We start from the raw sequence: 27,717 nt of genomic DNA, 5'->3' as shown, positions 1-27,717 counted from the left end.
TAAGCAAAATGTGACCCGACTGGCAGGCGGTACAGAGGAATCGACAACTGTAGACAGACGGGGAGCACTCTCAACCACCCGAAATGTTTCTGTGTTAGCGGCACAGGCGTGCTGATAACGCTGTGTTTAGAAAAAGGTTTTGTCCACTCCATCCACCACATGACTGCACTCGGCAGGGTACCTACCCCCTCTACCCCCCATCAATCTGCTCGTTTGGGCTGCTGGAATTTACGCTCCCACACACGCAGACACGCACGTGCGCACACGCACGCATGCATACACACACACACGACGAGACGAGTGTTGTTAGAGAGCACCTATTAAGGCCGGAACATCGCACGGAGGAGGGGAGCGGGCCGGAGTGGTGTTAGGGTGAGGTCATAACCCCGCCAATGGTGATTTGGCCACACAGCGTACCGGGTACTCATTTTATATCAACTCGAGAGGAAGTCCAGGTCCGTTGACCGGGATTTAACTCACGTGGCCAAGAACTTAGCGTGGTGAGCGAGGCATAATTATACGTACACGGATTGACCGGTGGGCAAGTGTTGTTAGCGAGCACCTATTAAGGTGGGCCAGCCACGGCGCGTTTGATGGGTGGGTGAGTTGGTACGTATGTTGAACCTCTTTCGCACCGTCCGTAGCCAATCGTGTTCATCGGAGGTGATAGAAATCTTGGCATACACAAACGTCCAACCACCTTTGGCTCCCCGGGACGTTATTCATGATGTTGACCATGCACTGCTGCACTAAAGGCTCGTTGTTAATCTCTTTTGTTGAGAGATTAAACAAAAAAACACACCAATAGAAGTTTCGGTCATCTGACCATCTTGAGGCATAAGGACTTTTTAAGCCAAAGTGAGTGTTTAAATAACATTCTAACCGAAAGACAAATACAAAAGTATTCAAGGAATGCATTCGAGTGTTATACAATTTGGAGCATGGGAGACAAGGGGGCGGGGTTTCGTTATAATTTAGGCTCATCAGCGAACCGCACCAATATGCATGCTGCCAACAAGGTCCCAGCGCGTTAAATCGGTGTGCTCATTATCACTGGGGCTCATCAGCACTTGCATCTTCTCAAGCACATCATTCCTAAATCCACGTGAAACTCTTGCATCTGCTCTACGCAGTGGTTTTTAACCTAGGGTGTACGCATCCCCTGGGGGTGCGAGATGCCCCTTTCTGAGAACCAAAGGGGTGCAAGGCTGCAGAAAAGGTTAAGAATCACTGTCTTGTACCTAATAACTAACTGGTGTTCAATTCGTGCGGCATCGACGAGTTCTTAATGCCCCCTGGCGGCCAAACAACGCCCAGCCGCAACCCTGCAGGAGAGACGCACAGCCAAGGGGTGGCTGGTGGAATTATTCAGCCACCCAGCTCTGCAGAACCCAGCGAGCGGGGGACCCTTTCCAGGCGTCCGCCCCTCGGCATCTCCTCCCTCGCGTCTCCCTCCTCCCCGTCTCGTCGCTCGCACGCGAGTCTCTCCCAGCCTCACCGTCGTCCCGTTAATTACCTCCCTCGCCCGTGTTTATTAAAAGTCTCCGTGTGCTCATTGTAAACAGTGCGTGGGTGGCGGCACTATCGGCTCCGTGCCATCTTGTCCACTTGCTCCAGCTGTGCGCAACCTGTGTCCCCCCCCCGAAGCGTGGTTTACTTCACGCCCGTTATTCATCCAAAGCTCTCGTCCCTCTCAAGACTGGAATCCGTTCCGGATTAAGCTCGTGCGGGGCCTGTAGCATATGTTATAAAGGGGCCATAAATAAAAAAAACACATAAATATTAAAACACATTTTTTTTACTTGCATAGTAAAGTAATTGCATTTTTTCATTTGCTATACAGACAGATAATACGACACATCGCTAACCTTAAACACCCAGTCGTTCATAAGAGTACTATAGTAATAGCGCAAGTGCAGAATCACTGAACCGGAATTGATAGCTTGAAAGCATTTAGCGCGGGGACATTGAAAGTGCGGGGCCTGTAGCATTTATAGCTACTTTTGCTACTAGGATAATCCGGCACTGACTGGAATGGATGGCCAGTTCGCTCCAAAGACCACGGTTCGATTGCCGTCAAAGGCGTCGACTAATTGGCAATTACTGCGGGCTGCATCGTTCTTGTGATGCCAGACGTTAGGGCACGCCAACCATCATCGTCATCATAATACAGTGGGCATTCGTCGTAGATACTGTTTCATTATCAGCCACGATCACAAAGCTGTCTCCGTTTCACACGGTCGACACTGTCTGCAGTTGAAGGTTCGCGAGTGAATTTAAGGATGCGTGGAGTGCAATCCCTCTCTCTCTTCACCTTGTCCAAACACGCAGCGCCGTTGCACACGCTCTGGTATACATTCTCAATACCTAATGCTTTATGACTTGCAGATTGCGGTGAGGTGGTTGCCAAATATGAAAATGAACCACGATCTCTTATGAGAGATGAGTTTCTCAACAGCCGAGAATCCAGGACAAAAGTGGAGACATGGGAGAGAGAATGCATAATTTTATTTATGGAGTATTATTAGGGTACCATTTGCCCAGGAAAGCCACACAGAGTCTCAAGACTATTTTCAGGAAGGCCCTGCAAATTAATTCCTGTAAAGAGACCTTCAGGAAATTCACCAAACTAATTTCACTTGTTGATGCGGTTGAGAGATACAGCATGGGATAAAAGAGGATGAGGAACAACGTTGATTTGATTCTCCAAGCAATCAAGGATGAATGTTACACAATGGACAGCTCCTAAGATGGAAGAGCTTGACCTGAAATGGGACTGCATTTGTGAAATCCATGCATGTTGTATCATACGGTCCAGAAAACCACTGACAGATTAAAGACACATCCCCATGTGTGCCAAGCTCAAAACTACACATGTATTTGTTTAAAATACAATGAAACGTTGGTTTCCAACAGGTGCCCCAATAATTAATCTCAACGGGTCTTCACCTGCTCAACAAAAATACAATTACCAATAGAGTGGATGGCAATTTGGAGAGTTGAAGTTTGTGGACTTTAATGTCAATCGCCTTTATTAAGATCCAGGTGAGAGTCCAATGACACAGACGTCTCCCTTTCAAGAGGTAGCACCCCTATCACTGCACATGAACACCTTACCACCAGTCAACCGATCAATATCCTTTAGAATCACAAGCGTCGCACACAGAGCACTACAGAGTGGCGAGGAAGACCGACACACACATGCAGAGGTGACATTTTCCAACGCAAATTTATTAACATAATACTCGGCGCAATGGGGGCACTCCACAGTGAGACAGAATGGAGAGATACTGTGAGATGGCGGTGGTGGAAGGGTGTAGTGAACCATACTGCCTGGGGCACGGAGAACGGATGGAGCCCTGGGCCATCTATGAACTGCCCCGACCCAACACGTCCTCTATTAAACTCAATTCCCCCCCCTGCCCCACCTTGTCCGCTACCAATGCATTCCAATGGCATTTCCATCCTGGAACTCAGTAGTGCAAGTTAACGTTGTCTGTGGGAATGGGAATATAGTTCATGCTGGGTGGGGAGGGTTTGGGTAGTGGTGGGGGAGTAACAGGAATTCGCACTCACGCATGGCCGGTGATTGGATTAAATTATAGGGAACCCGCAGAGCGTCAATATTTATGTAGGGCTTGTGTCTGAGAACAACACGCACGAAGAGCAGTTGATTTATGTATTACACGGTTAAACATGCCCCTGTGCATATAAAATGAGGCATTATGAGGTTCCCTTCAATTCCCACACTGTTGCAAGCCAATACTTTTGTGAGTGCTATCAACATGGTACACGCATTACACTGCAATCCCAGAGACTCGGGATTAATTCTCAGCCACAGATCACTTTATGACCAGCAGCGACCGCATATTGGAGCCTATCCTGGTTCTTCCATAGCTCAGCACAACCTGCAATTAGCGCCCGCCACCCTTCAAGTAGGCCTGGCCTAAAACGAGAACTTGGAGCAATGTGGCCAGGGAATGCGAGCGCTCGGGAGACAAAGGCGGCCGCATATTTTACAACCCTAGCGATCCATGGCATATGCTGCCGATTGTTTTTCAAAGCTAATTATACCACTTTGTAAATGTAAGCCATTTTTACTTTTAAACATCAGTTTGCAGCTCCAAGTAAAAAAACAGCAGCCCTTCTCATAATCCATTGGTGTTGGCAAACATATGCGGCCGGTGTGCGTGCCTCTGGTCACACGTGTGGTGCCTTGCCCTGCCGGTCTAGATCATGAAGGGGAGGTCGATGTTCTTCTCGCCAAGCCCCATGTAAATGTAGCCATGCCGCGGCGTGCCGGGCACGTGGTAAAAGGTGAGGCCCGGCCACAGCAGGCTGCGCAGAATGACCAGCGCCCCGCCGCGCTCCAGCTGCAGGCTCCAGCACCCTGCCGCACATGCACACACACACAAAGATCCCCCGTATAGCCTAAACAGACTGTTGGGGCAAGTGCTGTTAGCGAGCACCTATGAAGGCTGGCACGGCACACGAGGGGGTGGGTGGCCAACACCACGTCCGGCCGCCTTTGTCTCCCGAGTCGCGATGTTTGCACACCGCACCAGGTACTCATTTAAGGCTGAGTCGACCTAGGGGAGGCCCACAACCTGTTCAGATAATCGTGATTGATGTTGGCCGTGAGCGGGAATTGAACCTGGGTCGCCAGGTTCGTAGTGCAGCACACTAATCACTACACTACCGCACACAGACGCACAAGCACACACATAGTCATACGTGCGAGCACTGAAGCACCAGCTTGGATTATTAGGCATAAATAAAAGGAAATGAAAGATAAGTCAAAAACATTTTGAATGCTCATGATTCATGCAAAAAATCATGCACGTAAGCAGGGCTTATTTCAGCCGGGTCTGTCCAGGTTGGTCACTCAGAATATATTTATTTGATGATGAGAACACAACATTCAGTGTACTTCTCACTATTGCTGTGGCAACTCGTCACATGCCGAATTCAGTCTTCCAGTGACCCATCAAATATGCGGTGAGAAATTAAGCTGCGTGGGTAAGGATGTGTTTGTAATTCGTGAAAATATTGTGCACGTTACCTTTAGGGTAATACAAAGAATGAGATGGAACACATGGAAAAAAGACAATGCAAACAAGGTCGTGCAAATTAGGCATTTAAAACTATAACTTCTTGAATCATAACTCAGAATTGTGGTCAACATATTGTGGTCACGTCCCCAACGCTTTCACGTGCTGCATGCTCCAATGAACCCATCTTCACTCTGACCTCTCTTGCTCTACACAAGAAGCCCTAGACAAATGCGGATATCCATTATTTTTTACCATTCATGGAATTGTCAATCTAAGACGGCTGAACCACTATTCTGTTTGTGACATTTTCCTCTCATGCGTGGCGGTCACTCAGACGTGACGGTCATTCATACCTGCCGGCACATCGTGTTCGATGGGGTCGAGGAAGTCAAGCGCTGGGTCCAGCTCCGCTCGCTCAAGCAGAGAGAGTTTGGGCAGACGCTCCGGGCGCCTCCAGTGGAGGTATGACCGCAGCTTCCCAGCCTCCTCCAGTGAAAGCCCTTGCACCCAGCGCCACAGATACGCACAGCAGACATGCACGCACGCGCCACACACACACACACCATCTTTAAAAGTCTCTGTATTTTTGACGATTTCCAACTCAGGTTGAAAGCTTTTATGCATGTTTGTGAATCTGAAATGAAGGGGTGGGAGGGGGGGCACAATTAAAACTCGTAAAGAAATCATCACTTTCAATGCAAGCAAATTTCAGTATATGCAAATATTTCCTGAAAGCTAATGGCATGAACGAGAGAGAACAAAACAGATAAAACAAAAAAATATTGCACATACGAGCACAACATGTATTGATGCTTAGAATGATCCTGACTCTGATTTACGACAGTCAAAGCATGGGGGTGTGAATCTTTACATGCCTATTGTTCACATTTCTACACCCAGTGACCACATCATTTGGGCTGCACCAGATCTCATCAGATCTCTGAAGCTCAGCAGGTTTGAGACTTGACATTGCTGGGATTGGTGACCTCCACGCATGACGTGTTATAGGCTATAGGCTGCAGAGCTGCACAGCGGACAGCAGTCACCAGTGCAGCAAATTACATTGTTATTTTTATATTCTCGGACATCTATGCGCCCCGCCTTCACCAACCCCCAATGAACAGCAATATGATGAAATAACCCCCCATGACCCACGCGGCGTGGGGAAGCCCTCATCCAGCAGTGGATTTAGAAAAGAGGAGTACACGTATGTACATATTGGAGCACCTGCGATTTTCTTATAATATAAAGCCATCTAGAGCCCTCTCTAACGGATGCTCTTCCACCAGCAGCGGCATGCGTAAGCAATTTCATATTTAGCCTGCAAAGCACCGTGGGGCTTTACATGTACATTCATAGCTACACAATTAAACTGTATGGGGTGGCACGGTGGCAAGATGTTATCTCCCTCGCCTGGTATACAGGAGGTCGTGGGTTCGAACCCGACCCTGACAATGCCTGGATATTTGGAGTTTGCATGTCTCCCTCCCCGTGGTCGTGTGGATTTTTCTCCGGGTCCTCCGGTTTTTCCCTCCACATTTAGAATAAACATGTGTTTAGAGTATTTGGCTCCTATACATTTCGACGTGATAAGCAACTTCGTTGAGCTATAATATGTGGCCAGGTCGCTTCTTACCTGGTAAAATAAAATATATATTAAAAAAATTTGAACTGGGGCTGAAGTACTTGAGCGGTTGCTTGTCCTGCACCATTAACCTTGGAAAGTTGGGTTGCGCTGAACTCGGCCGAGTGGGGTGCGCATGAACGCCCCGCGTGGCACCACCGCTGCCTCGTGCTCGATGGCCGTGATGGTTGCCGCCAGCCGGTCCTCCTCCTTCACCTGCACCTCACCAGGTCACCCACACAACGACCACAAACGACATCAGCATGAAAATCAGTGGCAGATTTTTTTTTTTACACGAAAGGCCCTTTGTCAATCCACGTCTACAGATCCTGGGGTTATTTGACCAAAATTGTCCACGTTGGTCAGCGCACATTGAATGCTTGGAGCATAGACTTTTAAGCATGGTATAGTAGAATGGGTATTGCTGCAGTGCCCTCTGCTGTCCACCACGCAGCCATGCAAGTAAAGATGAGTTTGGTAGGATCAGGTAGGTGAGCCTTCATTGATGAGTGTGGTGGGCCAGAGCAGTAAACCCCTATTTGGTTTTAGAGGCTCAACGACGCTACCCAATCTCGTCACGGTGGCGAGATGTTAACTACCTCGCTTGGTATGGGGCCATCCTTTGAGTACTTACGCATGAAGGGGGGGTTAACCCAAATGTGTACGCTTGCGTATGGGCGGTCTACTGACAATGTACGTACGCATCGGAAACGGGGGGGTGAAGCCTCAATAATAATTTGTCTACATTGGCCTTCAAATTAGTAATATAGTCCGGCGATGGACTATCTGTTTGCTTAAACACGTTAATATTATTAATCCTTGATCGTTTCTGCGTGGATTAAATATCGGCCATTCTATAGGATTCGGGGGGGAGGTTGCGTCAAGCGTACGTACGCAGGTGGGGGGGGCGGGTGTAAAAAGTACACGTGCGTACAGGGTGGGAGGGAAAGGTCAAGTTTTGACAGATTTTTGCGTATGTACTAAATGTATGACCCCTATACAGAAGTCCGTGGGTTCGATCCCGACCCTGACTCGTGAATATTTGGAGTTTTTTATGTTCTCTCGGTGGTCGTGTGCATTTTTCTCCGAGTCCTCTGGTTTTTCTCCGGGTCCTCCCGTTTTTTCCCTCCACATTTAGAAACATACGTTAAGAGTATTTGGCTACTATACATTTCCACATGATAAGCCCCTTCGTTGAGCTATCATTTGTGGCCAGGTTGCTTCTGAAACAGAGATAGATAGCTCAGTGAGCCTTACCTGGTAAACAAAAACAATAGTTTCGTTTCAATGATTGCTGATCAACTCTCCGCCATACAAAAGAAGAAAAAAAAACAGGGTCAGGACTTAGGGGTCAGCAGTGTGCAGCTCTCTCATCACCGTGGCCTCCTCGTCCGTGATGTGGGCCTCCCCATTGCTCTGTTGGCCGCCCTGCTCTGGCTCCAGCTTGTGCGCATACGAGGGGTCTCCCTGGAAGCGGGCACGCAAGTCGGGCACCTCTGAGCTCTGCACCAGCAGCTGCCACTTCAGTCCGTCCAGACTGCAAGGCCCAGGTGTGCATAAACATTGCATTGTTAATTAACTTAAATGATCATTCGTTCAATCAATCGTTCAATCAGTTCAACCCCAAATAATTAAGTCAGATGAGGGCCCAAATGAGACAAAGTGTGCGGTTTAAAATGCACGCCTGGGATAATTACAAAGTACTCTGTTAATTGGAGGAATATTGATGAAGGAATCCTGTGAGAGACTGTGATGTTCGAAATAAGTAATGGAAGAACGATGAGGCCGTGATGTAGTATTGTTTAGAGGTAGTTATGGAAGGTTATGCTGTGAAGATCCGTATTCCTAATAACGTTAACCCTATTCTTGGTTCTTTCGGTAAAGTCACGTATTTCCCTTCTACGTGACTTTACGGAAAGAACCAAGAATATGAATCCCTGCAGTCACGAAAGCTTTAAATCGAAATTTAACGTTAACCCTATCTCTATCTTCCCCACCTGTACCATGTTTCTGATCTGCACTCGAATGCTAACCCTGACAATTGAAATAACACGAACGTAAACACGCCCCAGTCATCTATACAGCACGCTCCTGCCCTAACCCTGACCGCCTATCCCCTCTTTTCCTCGCCGGCACAGCGTATTCCTGCACTCACCCTCTTTATCTCTCTTCCTCACCTGCACCAACTCTGAGCCCCCTCTCCCTCCTCAACTGTGGAGCGTGGTCTTGCATTTTCTGAGACCCCTCTGTTCTCCCTTCCCCCTCACTCCGAGCCCCCTCTCTACACTCCACTACTCACCTGTACAGCGTGGCCCCTGCACTATAACCCTGAAGCCCCCCTCTCGACACTCCACTACTCACCTGTACAGCGCGGCTTCTGCACTATAACCCTGAAGCCCCCCTCTCTACACTCCACTACTCACCTGTACAGCACGGCCCCTGCACTATAACCCTGAAGCCCCCCTCTCTACACTCCTCACCTGTACAGCGCGGTCCCTGCACTATAACCCTGAAGCCCCCCTCTCTACACTCCACTGCTCACCTGTACAGCGTGGCCCCTGCACTATAACCCTGAAGCCCCCCTCTCGACACTCCACTACTCACCTGTACAGCGCGGTCCCTGCACTATAACCCTGAAGCCCCCCTCTCTACACTCCACTACTCACCTGTACAGCGCGGCTCCTGCACTATAACCCTGAAGCCCCCCTCTCTACACTCCTCACCTGTACAGCGCGGCTCCTGCACTATAACCCTGAAGCCCCCCTCTCTACACTCCACTACTCACCTGTACAGCGCGGCTCCTGCACTATAACCCTGAGCCCCCCTCTCTACACTCCTCACCTGTACAGCGCGGCCCCTGCACTATAACCCTGAGCCCCCCTCTCTACACTCCACTACTCACATGTACAGCGCGGCTCCTGCACTATAACCCTGAAGCCCCCCTCTCTACACTACACTACTCACCTGTACAGCGCGGCCCCTGCACTATAACCCTGGGCCCCCCTCTCTACACTCCACTACTCACCTGTACAGCGCGGCGTTATGCAATATAACCCTGAGCCCCCCTCTCTCCTCTACTCACCACTACTCACCTGTAGAGGGTGGTCCTGCCCGTGAGCTCGTCGGCGCCGTCTCGCACGCCGTCCGCGACCAGGTAGTCGCGTCCGCCGAGCGCGAACACGCGGCCCCAGAGCCGCACGCCCCTCAGGTGCATCTGCGTCCCCGTCTCACGCAGCGACACGCGCAACGCGGCCGCCTCCTCGGGGCTCAGCGTCAGCCCCGAGCTGGACACGTACTCCATGCACTGCTGCAGGTCCTCCGAGTCCATTGCGCGGTTGTTGTTGTTGTTTTTGTTGTTTTAATTCGGAATGAGAGCGCCGACGTTGTTTGGAATGTGCGAGTTGCGGTGGAGGTGGTGGTGGTGTCAGCGCCGTCGCTATGGTTACCGCGCGCGCCAGCGTTGCCGTTACCATGGAGACCGCTTCCTAATATGGGCAGCAACCGGGTCAAGGGTTACGGTCGTCGATGGCTTGATGTTATAATGTAGGGCTTTAAAAACAAAATAATTGTAACTTTTTTTTAAACATATACGGAAATTCACTTGGTGTGTTTTAACAATATTGCATTGCAGCAGCAGCAGCAACAACAAAGGTTTGTCTACCAAGCGACGTCACATAGATGTCAACCCATACGGTTTTACCCTGTATTCGTGTACGGCGAATTTGAGTTTTTAGGTCCATACGGCGTACAGCCGTTTCAATAGGGCAAAACATGTTTTTTAAATTTGTTTGTGTTTCTCCCTTCTTGATGGGGACTTTGTAGGACGAACGTTGAGATTTATAAGCGGCACGGGGGTGACCAAATATAAGGTCTGAATTGGTCTGTAATAAATTTTGATTTAAAGCTTTCGTGACTGCAGGGATTCATATTCTTGGTTCTTTCGGTAAAGTCACGTAGAAGGGAAACAAAATAATATTGTTTTTTTATTTTTTATTATTTTATTGTTTCCCTTCTACGTGAATTTACCGAAAGAACCAAGAATATGGTCTGTAATAAGTTAGGGGCACCGATAAGTATGGTGAGTGCAGTGGTGAGTGTAATAGTGGTCATTGTCTATTTCTTTGTGTTTCTCTCTTGTTGATGGGACTTTTTAGGGTGAACGTTGAGATCTGTAAGGGGCACGGGGTCCCCAAAATTAGGTCTAAATTGGTCCGCAATAATGTAGGCGGTTGAAAGGTATGACGTCATATTGAGTGCCACTTACGCGGACATGTTGGGTGGGGGTGGGAGGGGCCCCCATAGGCTTGCGTTGGACGAGCGTTTGTCGCGACGGAGATGACGTCAATGGCGATGTCGCCATTGGCTTACACGGGGCCCTTGTCCCTACCCAAGAGGGCGGTAACACGTGTCTTCGTTAGACGATCGTACACAATCCGTGTTTTGAACCACAGGAAATGATTGCACAGCAAACGTGTAGCCTGTGAACTTGCTCGAAGTGAGTGGGACTCGCTGAAGTTTCGTGTAGATTCAAACAAGTGTGGCTTCCTAACGCATGAACAGCGTTTAAAGAATGCAGCGACGGTACGGGGGTGAAAGGTGACGTTCGCTGTGGTTGACGTGGCTGGGGTACAGTCTAATCCGATTATAAGTGGAAGCAACGGTACCTCGGATAATACTGGAATTGGTATGTTGTGTTCGCGAGATAATTAACATATATTTAAGCACTCTCGTCGTTGCAAGTTGGTGAAGGGTGAGCGGTGGGCCCGGACCTGTTTTTGAGAGGCATCGCTCGAGGCCACTGATGTTAGCCGTGTGCGAGATTTCGAGCTCGGGACGCCGGGTTCACAGCCACCGCTCCACAATAACGAGGATCCGCCACTTGTTTAAGGTGGGTACCGCGGTTAATAAGCAAGGGGTTATTTGCGATTAAAAAGGAATATACGGTACAGTATTTTGAATTGTACGGGGAACATTCCGATTGTAAGGAAATATATCTCGGCTACAATTTTGGGGGGACACTCTTTATAAGGGAGGTTAACTGTGGGTTTAAAATAATAGCATTCTAAAATCCTGACCGCCAATATATTTTATACGGTGGCACTCCGATTAAGTAACACGTTTCACAATACTCTGCCTTTACATTTCAAGTTAATCCCTTATTAACGATTCCCAGCGGTTTTGGATAACACTACAATATTGTATTGCACTAACGGACATGATGTCTTACTCGGCAACTTTAAACAACACCGAGAACCCCGCTGCAGTGCTTCAAAACTGCGCTACATTACAGGTACAATACGGTTTGCTCAACATCGTTATAATCGGCCAACATCAATCCACTGCTGGATGAGAGCCTCCCCAAGTCGTCGCCATCTCACGGTCCCATCATAGGCAAACATGAACACATTCTCCTGCGGAGGGAGCTGGTAGGAACGTTGGGTTGCTCGGTCAATGGCCAGGGTCAACAACGGCGGCACCACGTGGTGTATTCCGCAAATATGCCCGACTGTGAGGGCGGGCACAAGCCTGGCGTGAGTAGGTTAAACGTTGAGTTTTATAAGGGCACCACGGGGTGACCAGCCCCTCCCCACCCAGCCCCACCCCTCCCACCCCCCACCCAGCCCCTCCCCTCCCACCCCCCACCCAGCCCCTCCCCTCCCACCCCCCACCCAGCCCAGCCCCTCCCCTCCCACCCCCCACCCAGCCACTCCCTCCCACCCCATCCAGACCCACCCCTCCCACCCCCCACCCAGCCCCACCCCCCACCCAACCCCACCCCCACCCAGCCCCACCCCTCCCCGAACCACCCCCCACCCAGCCCCACCCCTCCCACCCCTCCCCACCCAGCCCCTCCCCTCCCCACCCTCCCCTCCCTCTCCACACAGCCCCAGCCCCACCCCTCCCACCCCCCACCCAGCCCCACCCCTCCCACCCCCCACCCAGCCCCACCCCTCTCACCCCCCACGCAGCCCCTCTCCACCCTCCCCTCCCCACCCCCCACCCAGCCCCACCCCTCCCATTTGTGGAGGCACGACGGACGGACGGACACAATAATCCCCTGTGGACTGGTGGTGTAACCAGGAGGTCCCTACCAGTATAAAGGTGCAGCCCAGCAATTGCTTGCTCATACCACTGCCACGACAGGGGCCTCCACTAGATGGAGCTATAGATAGCGCTACATCTTTACTGCAGTCTTGCACCCCTTTGGTTCTCACGAGTTAGGGGCCGCCCATAAATGACGTCACGCGATTTTGGACGATTTTTGACCCCCCCCCCCTCGTTACACGGCGTCACAACAAGTCAGACCCCCCCCCTCTCAAATATGACGTCACAAAACCATGTTTCTATTTTGAAAATAAAACATGCTTCAAATCGCTTTAAACTATTGTCATTGTAGTGCGTATTTAATGTGGCGCTGCACTCTGATGTTGTAGGAGTGTTATAACAATTAGTGTTGTTATAACAATTCTATATTTATTTAAAGTTGCGAATTTTGATGTGACGTCACATTTCTCAAACACCCCCACCTCCTCCCCGTCACACATCGTCACAAATGTCTGACCCCCCCCCCCAGGTGCGTGACGTCATGTATGGACGGCCCCTTAAAACATGTACTCTATAATGTTAATGAATGCATGGGTTTGGTGAAACAGAGTAAGTTGTGCTACCGTGCCCGTGCTTAATTTGTGTTTCGATGATTTACCTTAAACAAAAATCCGTCTCTGTCTCGCACCCCTAGAAAGGGCATCTCGCACCCTCAGGTTAAGAACCACCGCTCTACATTATAGGTGAATGACAGGAGCTTCAATATGCATATAGATGTACAGCATTTTTTGTCAATCCATTGTTGGATGAGGGTTTCCCCACGCCATTATGGGTCGTGGACAAGTGTTTGACCATACTTCACGCCGATTATTGCCTGCTGGTTAAGGGGGCATAGAAGTGAAATCATAGTACGGTATAATGTGTTTTGATGCACTGACTTCTGCTTGTTGCAGAGCATGTTAAACAGGTGAAATGCGTCTTACCTGTTAGTAAATAAACTGTGAGTACGTTAACCGTTTTATTAAATTAATCTGCAAGTAGAATAAATGGGATGCTAGCGTTTGTTAATTTTTAGCAGTCTGGACTCGCAATCCGTTCGATCTCCTGCCGCGGCAGCTGAAACTGTGAGCTAGTTTATTAAATCCCCCCCCCGTCGTTGACCACCCAACAGTATAAATGGGTACACCACAGTCAATCAGCGTGTGGTTGGGTAAATTGTAGGTACTTCCAGTTATTCCAAGACAATACCCCTCCGCCTCAAATCATTGCACCTGAATGAGTTAAATGATGACGTCACCCTGCTGCTGCTCTATTTAAGACCGGGAGCAAGTGGAGGGCTTTACCATTCTGGCGAATTGCCCGATGTTGCTGGATGTAATTACCAGCGAAACGTTGTACTCAAAAATGTAAATGATGTGGATTCACTCTTCAACACACCGGTGGGCTAAAGGAGTGAACGATTTGTCTTTTGTCAACGTGACACATTTTTTGCTGATTGGCCGTGTCGGGTGGTGGAGGGTTACGACACATAACGCGATCTAACCCAAAAACCTTTATTATTAATAATATTGGTCGCGAAAGCCTACATGTTAAATGGAATAGGAAGCCAAAATTCTCTCAAGAGGGGCTCAGTGGGGCCTTTAGTGGAGGCTTTTCTGCCAGCAATGACATGAGCTCATGAATGCATCTTGACCAATCTATGAATGAAACACCACCCAACGCATTCTTCGTCATTATTTTTTATCAGTGTATCACCCTGTACAGTGGTTACTTAATCACATTGCTCGGGGTATGCTTATCACGGAAGTGGATTGTGTCATGCAGGTGCCACAATAATCATTGTCTGCGCCCTCCCCATGAGGAAGAATCCCCAAGTGAAAGGAACTTCGATGTGGAGACTCGGGGCCGTGGTGCGGTACAAGCTGAACCATCCTTACACGTGTGTAACACGCGTGTAACGCGTGTGTTTGTGTCTGTGCACAGGGCCCCGGTTGTTTTAGGGGCCCCTTAACATTCTTTTTAACCTATGACCAAATCACCCGGAACGCGCACGATCTTGTCAGTCCTCGGAAGCTAAAGCAGTGTTGAGCGTGGATAGTGCTTGGACGGGTGACTACCATGCATAAAACAGATGTTGCAAGGCTATGGAAAGAGATACAAAGAGGAAGTTGCACATATACAGTAATTGTGTCAATCCACTGCCAGATGGTGGCCTTTATGCCATGTGAGTCATGTCGGCTATTTGGTCAGTGTGGGTTTTGTGAAGGCAGGGAGCATAGACGTAGGCCCATACTATTACAGAAAAATAGATTGTCCTGCAATTGCCCTCTGCTGGCCACCATGTAACCCTACAGCCACCTATGACAACCTGTACTTCATGATCGCCCATCAAAGCGCTATCCAGACTCAACCGTGCTTAGCTTCTGAAATCTGACAGGATTGGGTGCATTTAAGTGATTTTGTCATAGATACCGAAATGTTATATTCAGTTCATAATAATGGTACATAAATTGGCTAAATGTTCCAGTATAGTACCTAACATAAAAATAAGAACATCTTTATCACGCCAAAATGATGTCACGTTACCAGTGCATAATGACATCCAAAATGTACACCATGTTAGCAAGCTTCGCATCTGGAAGAAATAAATGAACACATTGCCTTGCCCATTTGCCCTGTTGTTTGTGACGGAAACACGTTTCTTTCCAAAGTCAAATGAAAATGCGCACACGTCAAGAAGTGAATCTGCCACTATGTTTTTACCAAAACATTTTTAACTGTACCTCGTGACTAAGTACATGTTTTTGTAAATCACGTGCAATAATTCAATATGAAGTCTCATAAGCCATTCTGGATCACTTTGCATCGTCACTTTATAGTTTAATATATGTACATTGCATCACATGTTTATTTGGTGCAGTCAGATACCTTTTGCACTTTGATGTCACGTAAAACCAAACTGTTGATTATATTCAATACCAGGCCACACCTTGGTCATGAGATTTATCATCAGCCATAATCTATCCATTGCTGCATGAGTTCCTCCCAAAGTCGTAACCATCCTTCAATCATGCGATGAAAATCCATTTTCATCGCATGGTTGACTCATGAAATGATTGTTTATTTTTAAAATACAAAAACTTATGGATGTTTTGATACTTAGTAAAATTCGTTTTTATGAGAGAATTTGGATGCCTGTATCAATCTAGAGGTCAACAAAAACCACATGAGCTATCTGGATCCAGAAAGTATTTTTTTTATCATTGACCACATACAAACTTTCAAATTGGATTCAGAAAAATACAAATAAATATCCAATACGATTCTGTCTGAATTTTGTAAACTATGGCGAGGCATTTGTTTAGTGTAAACCGATGCAGTCATGAGATTGAGCATACCAGCATTCATAAACACTGACTATCATTTACGTCACCTCTTCCATCTTGACACGAATTGGTACTACTTTTCACCTCCCTTTGATGACGTTTAAAATGACACAGCAGAGACTAATTATTTTAATAACATGCGTTAAATAACAGCGTGTTGCCACTCTTGAGGAATCAAGGGATTGTAAATATTCCTTCATCAGCAGTACTTTGTGGCCCCAATTTCTGAGGTTGTTTGAGTGTTTACATTCAATGTTTTACAACAAAATCCAAAAATGCCTTGAGGGCCCACACCTGGGTTACCTTACAGTGTAAATAAAGGCACGTAAGCGAGCAGGGCATCGTGAATATCTGTGCTGTTAAATGTAATGAAACTATTAAAGTAAAATTTTACAAAGGCAGCTTGTAATCGATTCTTAAATACGTTATTGTTAGTTTTAATATTAGGTAAGTACCAATTAATTTTGTGCTCTCCAGTTGCCTGGGTGAAAAGTGGGCTCGGTTTTTCCCAATCCTGGCCAGCTGACTTAAAAAAACTTAATGAACGAAATTAAATTAAGCCTGGAGAGATCAGTGTTAAAAGCTTCACGATGTAAATAATAACTATGATAAAAAATTAATACTAACGTACAGCCCTTTGTCAATTTACTGCTGTATGAAGGCATCCCCATTCCATGTCGGTCGTGGGAGTTCTTGTCCATATTCTGCCATGCTGGCCATCTCGAACCGAGCAAATTTGGTTTTAATTCCCCTCCACAGTTTACCGTCGGTGGCAAGCTTTATCTGAACCGGTCTTGGGCCCATCCCTCCAGCAGCCTGCACTGACCAACATGGTGAAGCACGGTCATACAACGCCCACAATAAATATCACAGTGTGGAAAGGCCTTCAGGTTGTGGATTTACAAAAGGGCTGTTTTTTTTTATTTTGTTGATCCTATACATTCCTTATATTTTCTTGGTCAGCACGTGGTTCAGGTAACGCGTGCAAAAACATAGTGCGTTCAAATAAGTATTTAGGCTTGAGTGGGTTACTTTATTCGGGGAGGGGAGTGGGGAGGAGGGGGAGTTATGGCTGATGGATACGATTAGTGATGGAACACCAGCTAAAGGAGGGGATGTACCTAAGAGGGAATTCACCACAGAGGTTTGCTCATGGGCTGGAGTGAGATGGATTGTAACATAATAGGATCATGTGAGATGTGACAACATAGGGACTCCTTCATATAGCAGTTGATGATGGCTGATGATGAATTATATTTAACATATAATTCGTTGATGCAGTATTGGCAGTGGTGCACAGGCACAAATAACAAACATATCTACAAATTCGTAAATAACACTGCCTTAAAAGGAAAAGTAGATAATAGGCAGTGTTTCAGGGAATGGTCAGTCCTTCTTCATAGCATATCAAATGGTAAAGGGAAAAAGTTAACATTTACCTCAAAAACTTTTACTGCAACTGTCTGAAAGGGTAACTATAGAACCTTGGTGATCGAGATGTATTCTTGAAGTTGTGTTGTAAAAATCAGTTTCCATAGATGTGTGGGTTTTATACCATAGGGGCGTTCTGTGAAATGAAAACAAACCACATCTTAACTCTAAACATCCTTTATTGCTTTGTCACCTGACATTAAAATGTTTTGGGCCATTGTTCAGGACAGAAACTGCAATGCGACCGAACCAGAACATTCAGCTCAGTCATTCATGCGGATCTTGACGCACACTTAAACATCCACCCGTGCTCTAGGCAGGTGGGGGGGATAGGGGAGTCGTCTTTCTCGCTTTGCGTCATCACTCCTCATTTGACGTCACGACTACTCACCTTACGCAAGCACTGAGAATAAACAGCAAATACCACACCCAACAACTCTGAAGTTGAATGCGGGTTCGAGACCAGACACTCCCCCTGCTACGCCGTGCGTGCGCATATAAAGTCACCCAACAGCATCGACGCTTCTGCGTATTTGTAGAGGTGTGTTGGGGAGCACTGCCACTCTTTGCGCTTTACGCAGTTTCCACAAGTCAGCTGGTGCTCTTTTTAAGAAAACGATAGTAAATATAGTGGCAGCGGATACTTAAGACGAGAGTGAGGGTGAAATAAGGGAGCTAAACGTGAAATATTACGTTTTTCTCATCTTTATAAATTAACTCATGAGGCGACCTACGTTTCCAACCCACTGCGCATTAGTTAACTCGCCCATACGTCCGTCTAAATTCCTTCTACCGCGTCCCCTCCAATTTTTATTAAACTCACGTCTCGTGCTTGTCCGACCATGCGCTTGGCCTGCAGACGTGGCAGCAACAACAGCTGCATCACCATCAACAGTGATCACAGTATCAGCAGCAGCAACAATAACTTCGTGAGCAGAAGAAACGGCGGTCGAGGCAGCTGCAGCAGCACCAGCGGTGAAAACGGCGCCATGCACGACCCGGACATCTCGCTGATGCTGGTGGCTCCGAGTGCCGCGTGCATGCCCTTGGAGAACGTGCGCGTCGAGCTGTCGAGCCGCTACTGCCGCGCCGTGCTGCCCGAGCACGAGCCACGTGTTTCTGAGATCTGGCAGGCGCGCATGCGGCACCAGCCGTGGCTCTACAACGGCTCCAAGTTCCGACTGCACTCGGCCGAGATGGAGGCAGACGGCACGCTGCGTATGCGGCTCGGCCTCACCTGCTACCGTGACTTCCTCGGAACCAACTGGGCAGCCGAAGCCCGGCGCCTGCAGGAGCACGGCGAGCGCGACGCCGGCAGCAGCCAGGCCTACCTGGCCGAGCCGCTGGGCGTGGGCGCTGTGCTCGTGACAGCCGATGGGCAAGGCGTCTTCCTGCGCCGCAGCCACATGGTGGGAGAGGCGGCTGGCCAGATCGACATACCCGGCGGACATCCTGAACCCAAGGTACAGCGGTCACGTCTGTAGCAGTAGTGTAGTGTGGTTGGTATGGTGTGATGGTATGGGCAACCGCAGCTGCCTCGATCGCTGTTTTTTCCTGCACCTCCGGTTAGTACGATTGGCTACGTACTGTGCGAAAGAAGTTCAGCATAGATACATACTATTGGTGTGGTTAGTATGGGGCATGAATGATATGGTGTTGTTGGCATGGGCCACAAGTGGTGTAGCGTGGTTGGTATGGGTCCTGGTGCGAGGAATAAAATGAAGCCCCATTTCCAATTTCCCTCCGGCACTAAAATCTGCAAAACATTCCTCTTTTCTAAATGCAGTCTTTTTTAAGCCCATACCCTGATATTGAATAGCAGGCAGCAACATTTAATAGAGTGATTGGCTGCTTTCATTAACCATTAGAGAAACCTCTTGAAGGAGTCCCACTATTTTTCATATCATCAACATATTGCTGTTGGTCGATTGGAAGATGCTTGTCTTCAACATTATCAGACGACTGTCGATGTATTGGAATATGTGTATGCTTTTAACGCGAGCGCCAAAAGCAGTATCAGGTTGAGCTGCTGTGGTGATCAGCTGACGCCATAACCACTGCCTTCGCTAATAATCATGAATACACAATGATGTGTGCACGCATGTGTGTGCAGGCAGTGGCACCGGGCGGGGATGATGAGCGACTGCGCCCTGAAGACCTGCAGCCCGAGCTGGTGGCACGGGAACTCTACGACTCCATCTTGGCCGAGATTCGCGATGAGGTACCTTGCGCTACTGATCGCGTTTTACTTGTGTTGTTTAATTATTTTTACTCAAGGTTTTTTTTTGTTTAATCAGATGACAATTCATGAGACCAGGATAGTCTCACTTTGCAAGAGTGACCTTGGTCACCAAAATTACAAAAAAATTTTTTTTAATCAAGTGCAGGAATCAAGCAAATAGAAATAAGAGCAAAAATAACTGTCACACGATAAATTGACATTATTGCACCAACATAAATCAACGTTAAAGAATAAATTCCCTTCAGCATAAGTTGGCTCGGGCAGACTATTTTAGCAGGATTGTGGTACCTTTACAAAATAAAGTTACGGAAACAAACATATAGAGTGGCTATTGTATACCTGTCAACCCATTATTAGTGCCTACCTTATTACAGACCAATTCAGACCTTATTGGTGACCCCGTGCCCTTATAAATCTCAACGTTCATTCTACAAAGTCCCATCACAAGGGAGAAACACAAACAAATAGACACGAACATTTTTTTCCTGTATTGAAACGGCTGTACGCCATATGGACCAGAAAACTCAATTTCCCTGTACAAGAATATGGGTAAACCTTATGGGTGAACAGGTATGCTATTATACAAAGATGTATACAGGCATACAGTATATTCTACACATATACAGTCTGTGTTCGATATACTGGGTAAATTCATCCTCTTTGTTTTTTTCGGTAAAGTCACGTAGGTAAAAAATAAATAAAATAAAATAAATGAAAACAACTTTTATTTGTATTTTATTTATTTTTTACCTACGTGACTTTACCGAAAAAAACAAAGAGTATGAATCCTTGCAGTCACGAAAGCTTCAAATCTAGAATCGGGTAAATTCATGGTTGGGGTGCCCCAGTATTAAATCTGTTTTCTGAACGAAAGCCCACTATTTCTGCATGAAGTAAAAATGTTGCCCATTTACAAATTTTACGTAATTTTTTTAGCATTCTGTATTGGAAAATTATTTTTTAAAAATTATAAGTTCCCATCACTTACCCAGTGCCACCAAGTGGAAATGAATGCCATCCAAGTTTTTGTTTGAGCATGTAGATCTATTATATTTGTCAACATCCATATCAAGTGCAAGGTTTGGATTTTATTGTCAATTACAGCTGAGGCAATCGGTCTTCATTTGTGTTGAAAAACAAAGGAAAATACTTCTCGCTTTTAACAGTTGTATGGTCAGCTGAGCATTGCATTACAATGCCTGTGAACAGCCTCGGAAAATATCACCATATGTGATGTCAGTACTCTTGTATTAGGTGTTAGACCCACCTAACGGAAAACTATTTGGACTATCTTTTGTCTGAATGCTTTACACAGTTAGCAAACATCCTTGTCACGTACAAGCCAAATTCTTTTGGGGTGATTGGTAATTTTTTTTCATTTGTCGAAATTTATGTAAATATCCTTGCAACTTAACACGTAGGCTTTCGCGACCAATGTTATTCATAATAAAGGTTTTTGGATGAGTTCGCGTTATTTATAAATGAGTCATAACCCTCCACCACCAGACACAGCCAATTAGGAAGGGATTTGTCACCTAAACAAATTGCCCGATGATGCTGGACGTAATTACTAGCGAAACGTCGTACTCAAATTGTAAATGTTGTGGATTTACTCTCCAACACACTGGTGGGCTGAAGTAGTAACTAACTGGCGTTTTGTTTACGTGACAAATCCCTTACTTATTGGCTCTGTTGGGTGTGGAGGGTTACGACACATTTATATTCTTGGTTCTTTCGGTAAAGTCACTTAGAAGGGAAACAATAACAATGATTTTACCGAAAGAACCAAGAATATTAATCCCTGCAGTCACGAAAGCTTTAAATCAAGACACATTTATACTTACACGATCTAACCCAAAAATATTTATTATGGATCCTTGTAACTTTAAAAAGTGATGCAATGCTCCACGTGTCTGTAATCTGGCCTCAAGATAATAGCATACAATGTTATACTTTAAGAAAATAGAGGTGTATATTCTATGGTTCTTTCGGTAAAATCACGTAGATAGAAAAAAATAACAATAAAATAACAAAATTTTAAATTAAAATATTCTTTTATTGTTATTATTTTTTTCTATCTACGTGATTTTACCGAAAGAATCATAGAATATGAATTCCTGCAGTCACGAAAGTTTTAAGCAAAATTTTTATAGAGGTGTACAGATGCATATATTTGTCAATTAGCATCTAATTGCATATTTAATAATGAATCAGTGTTTTTATTATTATGTTTTATGCAATGGGTTCATGTCAACAGCGCAGAAAAACCACAATGTTAAAATATTCCCCAATCGAATTGTCACACTTAATCAAGAACAATCAAATCACCTGCTTTTATGATAGTTGCTGTATTGTCTCTTTGTAAACTTATTTACCTGTAAATTTGACTTTTGGCTGCACAACTGACTGCACGCAGTCTCTCTAAATGGAGCCAGAACCACCAGCATCACCACCAGCACCAGCACCACTACCACCCACCACCAGCGCCTCCCCACCATCTCCCACCAGCGTCACCAACGCTACCTTCACCGCCACAACCACCAGCACCGCCTTCACTCTGAGCACAACCGCCCTCCTAGGTCTCCTGACGTGACCTTAATTTTGCACTCGTATCCCTGCAGGTGAACCTACCGCTCGCGTGCCTGAGTCCCCCCCTGCTCATGGGAATCGCGCGCAACAACACGAGCGCCGGCCGGCCTAGCGCCGAGTTCTATGTGCGCTGCAGCCTCGACTCGGAGGAAGTGCGCGTGCTCTACCTGCAGGGAGGGCCCGAGGCTCAGGAGTCGACCAACATCGTCTTCATCCCCAGAGAGGTACAGTCCCAACGCTGGGCACGAGAGGTGCTGTTTAATGTCGTACGAGTGGTTGTGCACTACAAGTGGAAGGAATACAAGGTAATCGTTAGTGTAGCCTGCTTTTGATAGTGTGGCTTCTGATTAAAATAGGCCTGTGAACGTCTTAGTGGTGAAGTTTACAACCATAAAAAAACATCATTGTTCGCATTCTTCAAAAATGTTTCTCCTTCGGAGGATTATTTGAAGCATAAGGCGTACTTTCACAAAAAGTAACTTTTTGTTCCTTTCACCTTTTATAGGTTAGGTGTAATGGACTGTGTGGTCTACGCCTTATTCACCACTGATCTAAGCAACCATTCAGCCAATGTTGTACTATCAAATATATTGACTCACTAACCAAGTCACTGCTCTAACGACCAAATAGTCAAGCTAGTCAACTAACCTTGTATTACCAAATCTAAAGCCTCACGAACCATCTGCTGTTTCAACAACCACCTCGCCTACACACTGAATATTTTCCGTATCACTGGTAGACTTGAAGAGGCGCATTACTAGTATTCACATTCATAGCGAAATGTATCCTAGCGTGGTGGGTGTGGAAATATCTTTCGGATCGCCTACCCATACATACCTGACTGAAATTATGCCCAGTTTGTTCATATGTTTAGGTAAATTTGGATATATGCACCAACCAAGCACACATCTGCCTCGCCGCAAACAAAGTAAATTAGCAGACAATACGCCTCCTCCCATATCTGTCCCTCCACATACAAAATATAAATTTCGATTTAAAGCTTTCGTGACTGCAAGGATTCATCTTCTTTGGTTCTTTCTTTTGGGAGTGCGTAATTTCAGCAGCATTGGTTCAGCACTCACAAACTGTGGAGCGGTTTTAACTGTGTTCTCATCAGCAGAGACGTATTAACCGGCAACAAGATGCACCAGCTAACCGTCTCTCTCTGTGCCGTGTGTTGATGGTTTCCTTGCAGCGTCTGTCAACTCTGGAGCGAGACTCGTCCGTGTGGGGCGAATTGTGCCCCTCAGCTAAGGGAGGTGTGCGTCTCTTCTCGCTGCTGGGACCAGACCTTGGAGATGATCGGCCGTGGAGGGGAGGAGTTGAACTCCCAGGAGGAAACACCAATGGCACATCGTGAGCGCGGCTCACTTCTGTGCAGTGACAATGCTCAGTTATGGCCACCACCGTGATTGTGTTATTATTATCATTACATTTACCAGGACTTAAATTTCTCATGGAATATTTACCTGGTTGCTGGGAGACTGGAGTAGGCACGTGACTAGTAGTAGCCACAGCCATAGCGAGAGATATACTAGATGCGCTGTGCCAACTGCGGAATTACTTTTGGAGTCACCGACCCGGATAGAGCTGAAATTACGTCCTGATTATAATTGCTACTGTGTTTTGCACTCAAATGAAAGTGTTTTTAAGGATGGTTTTACTACATGCACAGACTAGAAGGTTGAAAAAGCACCACCTATTGAATGGGATGTTGGCACAATGACAAAAACTCATCGCACTTTAGTCAGACAATCCGAATATTTATTGTTTGGAAGACAGTGATTGACAATATTTTCTTCTCAATGTCACATTACTAAGCCTCTCTCTGTGGATCTATGTATTTCCTGAAGGTTAGTCAGCCAAAAAGTTTACATCTCTTATTCCTCTCAGTGACATTTGAATGAAAACCTGTGATTTTTTTTATTTACCTGTTATGTTATCTGTGAATTCACTTGAAAATTTAAAACGAACCACGATGAATAAGCGATGAATAAGTCATCCTTACCATGCGTTTGACCTGACGTGATCGCCAATTTCTGCCGGAAGAACCAGTGCTGCCGAATGGACCAGTTTTGTCGACTGCACGCTGATGATTTTTCTGAACGATTTTTAGCAGAGGGCAATTACAGCAAAATAATTTGATATACTGTACTATGCTCCAATGTCTATGCTCCTCACCTTCACCACCCCGCACTGTCCAGCATGGTGAAGTAATGTTTAAATAACTTTCACAACCTGAGTGGCATGGGGAGGTCCTAATCCAGAAGTGGATTGACATAAGGACTGTACATGTACATACAATGTTGACGTCAGTGGCTCTTAAGAGCAGTGAACGAGATGACGGTGAAGGGGATGTTTCAGTCTGTTTAGATGTCACTGCCAGCAGTTACCTCCGTTTTATTTTGAGGCTCCTATTGGTGTCAACCAGCACGGTGAAGTATGGTCAAATTACCTCCCCATGACTGACACGGTAGTGTATTGACTAAGGTGTCCCCGTCGGTGTGAAACTTTTTTATTGAGGAGGCATTAACTTGGATGTCATACCACCACTTACTACGGATCCATAACAGGGTCAATTATTGTCCCATGCGTTAATCTGCAACGTTAAAATTATCGCGGACTTGTAAATACACTCGATTCCTTCAACATGATGTCATGTTCAAGCGTTATGGGACTGCAAGCTTGGCACTGTGGGGAATAAATTGTTTACTGCAGTATACACATGCACCCACACAGAAGCACATTTACAATTGTATACGTTGACATATACACACTTAGTTTGGGGGGGGGGGGATACTTCATTGTTTACAATGAGTTGTGCAGGTTTGCATTTAGATTTCACGATACAAAATTGCAATGACTGGAAAGCAAATATCAGCTTGATTTGAAGCTTTCGTGACTGCAGCAATTACTCTTTGGTTCTTTCGGTAAAGTCATGTAGAAAGAAAATAAATTAAATAATAGAATACGAAGTTTCGATTGCAACACAAGCAACCGTCATCAGGTAGAAAACAAACCTAGTGAACTTAGAATTACAATGCAGTACAACACAGAGTCGGCTAACACAACAGTCAACACCCTACCTGGTTGATTACGTTCTTCCAAACATTGCTAAATTTGAGAGAGAGACAAAACACAGACACGGAGACACACAGACACACAAGCAGAGTATCTGTGTTGTCTGTGACTTTACCGAAAGAACCAAAGAGCTAATATCAGCTGTTTTCATTAGGTATGTAATGCATAATGTTATTAGATGAACGTTCATGATTCAGGGTTGCATTTCGATTCAAGAATGTATTGAAGTCTTAGCAGACTCATTTTTCTTGCCTGTTTTGTGTTGTATTTTTGTGTGCTCCATTAGCCTCAATGCAATATGACCATTATAATTTTAACTTAATATACATTTTAAAGATCTGACGATTAATGCATCATGAGGGTACGAATACATATTAATCGATGCATTATTGTACCTCTGAAAAAGTAGACAGGACCAGTAGCGTAATTGTCGAGGGTGCAGGCGGTGCACCTGCACTGGGGTACGTGGGAAGGATAATCCCAGGCGATGGCCTACAAAGTGGAGGGGGTGGGAAATTGGACCATGATACAATATTCCGTGCACCAGGATACAAGTCAACCACGCTACTCCCCTCCCAATAACCTTATGCATAATTACATTCCTAGTTTTTTTTTATGCATTCATAGTTCTCTATCAGCCAACTTGTAATGTTCCGTTATGAAATTCAGTCTGTATGCACGAACGCTGCACACAACCGCTAGTTTTAACAGCAGTGCCCTCTGTTGTCTCCGACAATAAATACATGCAATGCCGTTTCTAACGCATGCGTTTTTAGTTTTTTTTTATATGACTGGAACAAATTCTATGGAAGAAAAAGCTTGCATGTGCATGGGTTCTACCACGCTTTCCAACATGCACTTGTCCTGGGAAGTATTTTGATGAACGACGTTACGTTACAAGCAACATGAGATGATATCGTATTTCATTACTTCATCTGGAGGGGAGACATGGCACACGCGTGACACGAGACAATCGCTTTGGCCGGCAAAGAGAATAATTTCAGGACTGCATTTAATCGCAAAGTTTTCTGGCAACCGTTTCATCGATCTTGGCAAGTTTTCTCAAGGGGTAAGTCCATTAGAGCAGCACAACTTTATACAATAAATGAGTTCTTTACAAAATGGAGATATGAATGCCCGGAATTGCACCGAGGGATGGAAAAAAGAACACGTGATTCAGAGAGAAACATTATTAAGAGTTAGAAACGTTATTTTGACTTAAGAAAAGTGGGGAAGGCCTGAATGTGTTGCTGGAAGGGAAGATCACTGGTGGTTGAGACTGATGTGAGTGGCAAAGGAGAGAATGCCCAAAAGGACGTCCATCGCAGAAGTGGATTAAATCGGCTCATGTTCAGGGTTTGGATGGATTGTTGCATCGCAGGCCCATGAGAGACGGCCTAAGCTCGACGAAACCTTCATCCAGCAGTGGATTGATCACGGCTGATGATGATCATTACGAGCGGGGCTTAATTTCTCGTGTAACATTTTCTAGGGCCCCCCCTCAACCCCCGACTCTCCAAAAATGGATATCACCCCCCCCCCCCCGAACACACATAAAAAGAGAATGGGTATTGATTTGATCACGTTTTGTTGAACCAGCAAAGTCTCGCCGAGTATCACGCCAAATTTCACAGTCGCGAGGCAATTCATTCTACGTAACAATTGGCAAATCTGAACCAGAACGCCGGCACGTAATGGTCTCCTCGTGCGAATTACGTGACGGGATTTATGTAAGCGTGAACAATCAATTAAAACCTGAAATGGTTAATCAAATCTTTCCAATGATTGCTAAGCCACGGACAGAAATAGGAGGCATTAACCATTTCAGGTCTTAATTGATTGTTCACGCTTACGGTGGCTTTCAGACAGCATACATTAATTTTTCGTCTCCCCCCTCGTCTTTTCAGAACATAGATGGACTCGTCCTTCTAAATAAACTGACAAATCGCTGCGCGTGGCGCTGACGTTTTTTTAATAAATAAAAACACCGTTTTAAAATAAATAAATTAATGCAAACCGACACACCTGATGACGACCGTTTGTGTTATGGTCGAAACGTCGTGAGAATTTTTATTGTTTTATATTTTTTTTATTATTTTATTGTTTCCCTTCAACGTGACTTTACCGAAAGAGCTAAGAATATGAATTACTGCAGTCACGAAAGCTTTAAATCAAAAGGTATATCTATTTTTTTTACTGTTTATTAAATCCTTAGTATTAATCGGAGCGGCCGCTGGTAATGAACCGTGCACACATCTGCAACAA

General features: G+C 46.0%; 2 protein-coding genes across 8 annotated transcripts; one reads left to right on the top strand and one right to left on the bottom strand.

Annotated features, from left to right (window-relative positions):
* Positions 1-3,210: 3,210 nt before the first annotated feature.
* On the bottom strand, positions 3,211-10,149 carry RSPH9 (radial spoke head component 9). Its single transcript, XM_032963986.2, has 5 exons — positions 9,771-10,149; positions 8,056-8,215; positions 6,771-6,894; positions 5,408-5,554; positions 3,211-4,390 (listed from the first exon to the last, which is right to left on the bottom strand). The coding sequence occupies exons 1-5, from the start codon at positions 10,004-10,006 to the stop codon at positions 4,230-4,232; spliced, it is 828 nt and encodes a 275-aa protein (XP_032819877.1). The 5' UTR covers positions 10,007-10,149; the 3' UTR covers positions 3,211-4,229.
* A 531-nt stretch (positions 10,150-10,680) lies between these two features.
* On the top strand, positions 10,681-26,213 carry NUDT22 (nudix hydrolase 22). Of its 7 annotated transcripts, none has more exons than XM_076071074.1 (7): positions 10,681-11,566; positions 13,418-13,466; positions 14,589-14,662; positions 18,400-19,003; positions 19,654-19,761; positions 22,404-22,595; positions 23,567-26,213. In XM_076071074.1, exons 3-7 carry the CDS (start codon positions 14,613-14,615, stop codon positions 23,729-23,731), a joined length of 1,119 nt encoding a protein of 372 aa, XP_075927189.1. In that variant the 5' UTR covers positions 10,681-11,566; positions 13,418-13,466; positions 14,589-14,612; the 3' UTR covers positions 23,732-26,213. The 7 variants fall into 7 exon arrangements, with proteins under 7 accessions (XP_075927189.1, XP_032819875.2, XP_032819872.2 ...); XM_032963984.2 differs by having other exon boundaries at positions 14,548-14,662; XM_032963981.2 differs by lacking the exon at positions 13,418-13,466.
* Positions 26,214-27,717: the final 1,504 nt, after the last annotated feature.

Source organism: Petromyzon marinus, chromosome 31 (assembly GCF_048934315.1).
Source record: "Petromyzon marinus isolate PM22_M1 ecotype Great Lakes invasive population chromosome 31, UKy_Petmar_22M1.pri1.0, whole genome shotgun sequence".
In the NCBI taxonomy this organism is placed as follows: domain Eukaryota; kingdom Metazoa; phylum Chordata; class Hyperoartia; order Petromyzontiformes; family Petromyzontidae; genus Petromyzon; species Petromyzon marinus.
The sequence above is the reverse complement of the archived record's forward strand: the minus strand, read 5'-3'. Positions and strand labels throughout refer to the sequence as shown.

Coding starts and splice junctions, on each gene's coding strand:
- RSPH9 (XM_032963986.2), bottom strand. CDS start 10,006: ATGGACTCGGAGGACCTGCAGCAGTGCATGGAGTACGTGTCCAGCTCG. Junction 5,555..6,770: donor GCGCAACCCAACTTTCCAAG/GTTAATGGTGCA, acceptor GCTGGGTGCAAG/GGCTTTCACTGGAGGAGGCT. Junction 4,391..5,407: donor CGAACACGATGTGCCGGCAG/GTATGAATGACC, acceptor CATGTGCGGCAG/GGTGCTGGAGCCTGCAGCTG.
- NUDT22 (XM_032963981.2), top strand. CDS start 11,480: ATGTTAGCCGTGTGCGAGATTTCGAGCTCGGGACGCCGGGTTCACAGC. Junction 19,004..19,653: donor GCGGACATCCTGAACCCAAG/GTACAGCGGTCA, acceptor ATGTGTGTGCAG/GCAGTGGCACCGGGCGGGGA. Junction 19,762..22,403: donor TGGCCGAGATTCGCGATGAG/GTACCTTGCGCT, acceptor GTATCCCTGCAG/GTGAACCTACCGCTCGCGTG.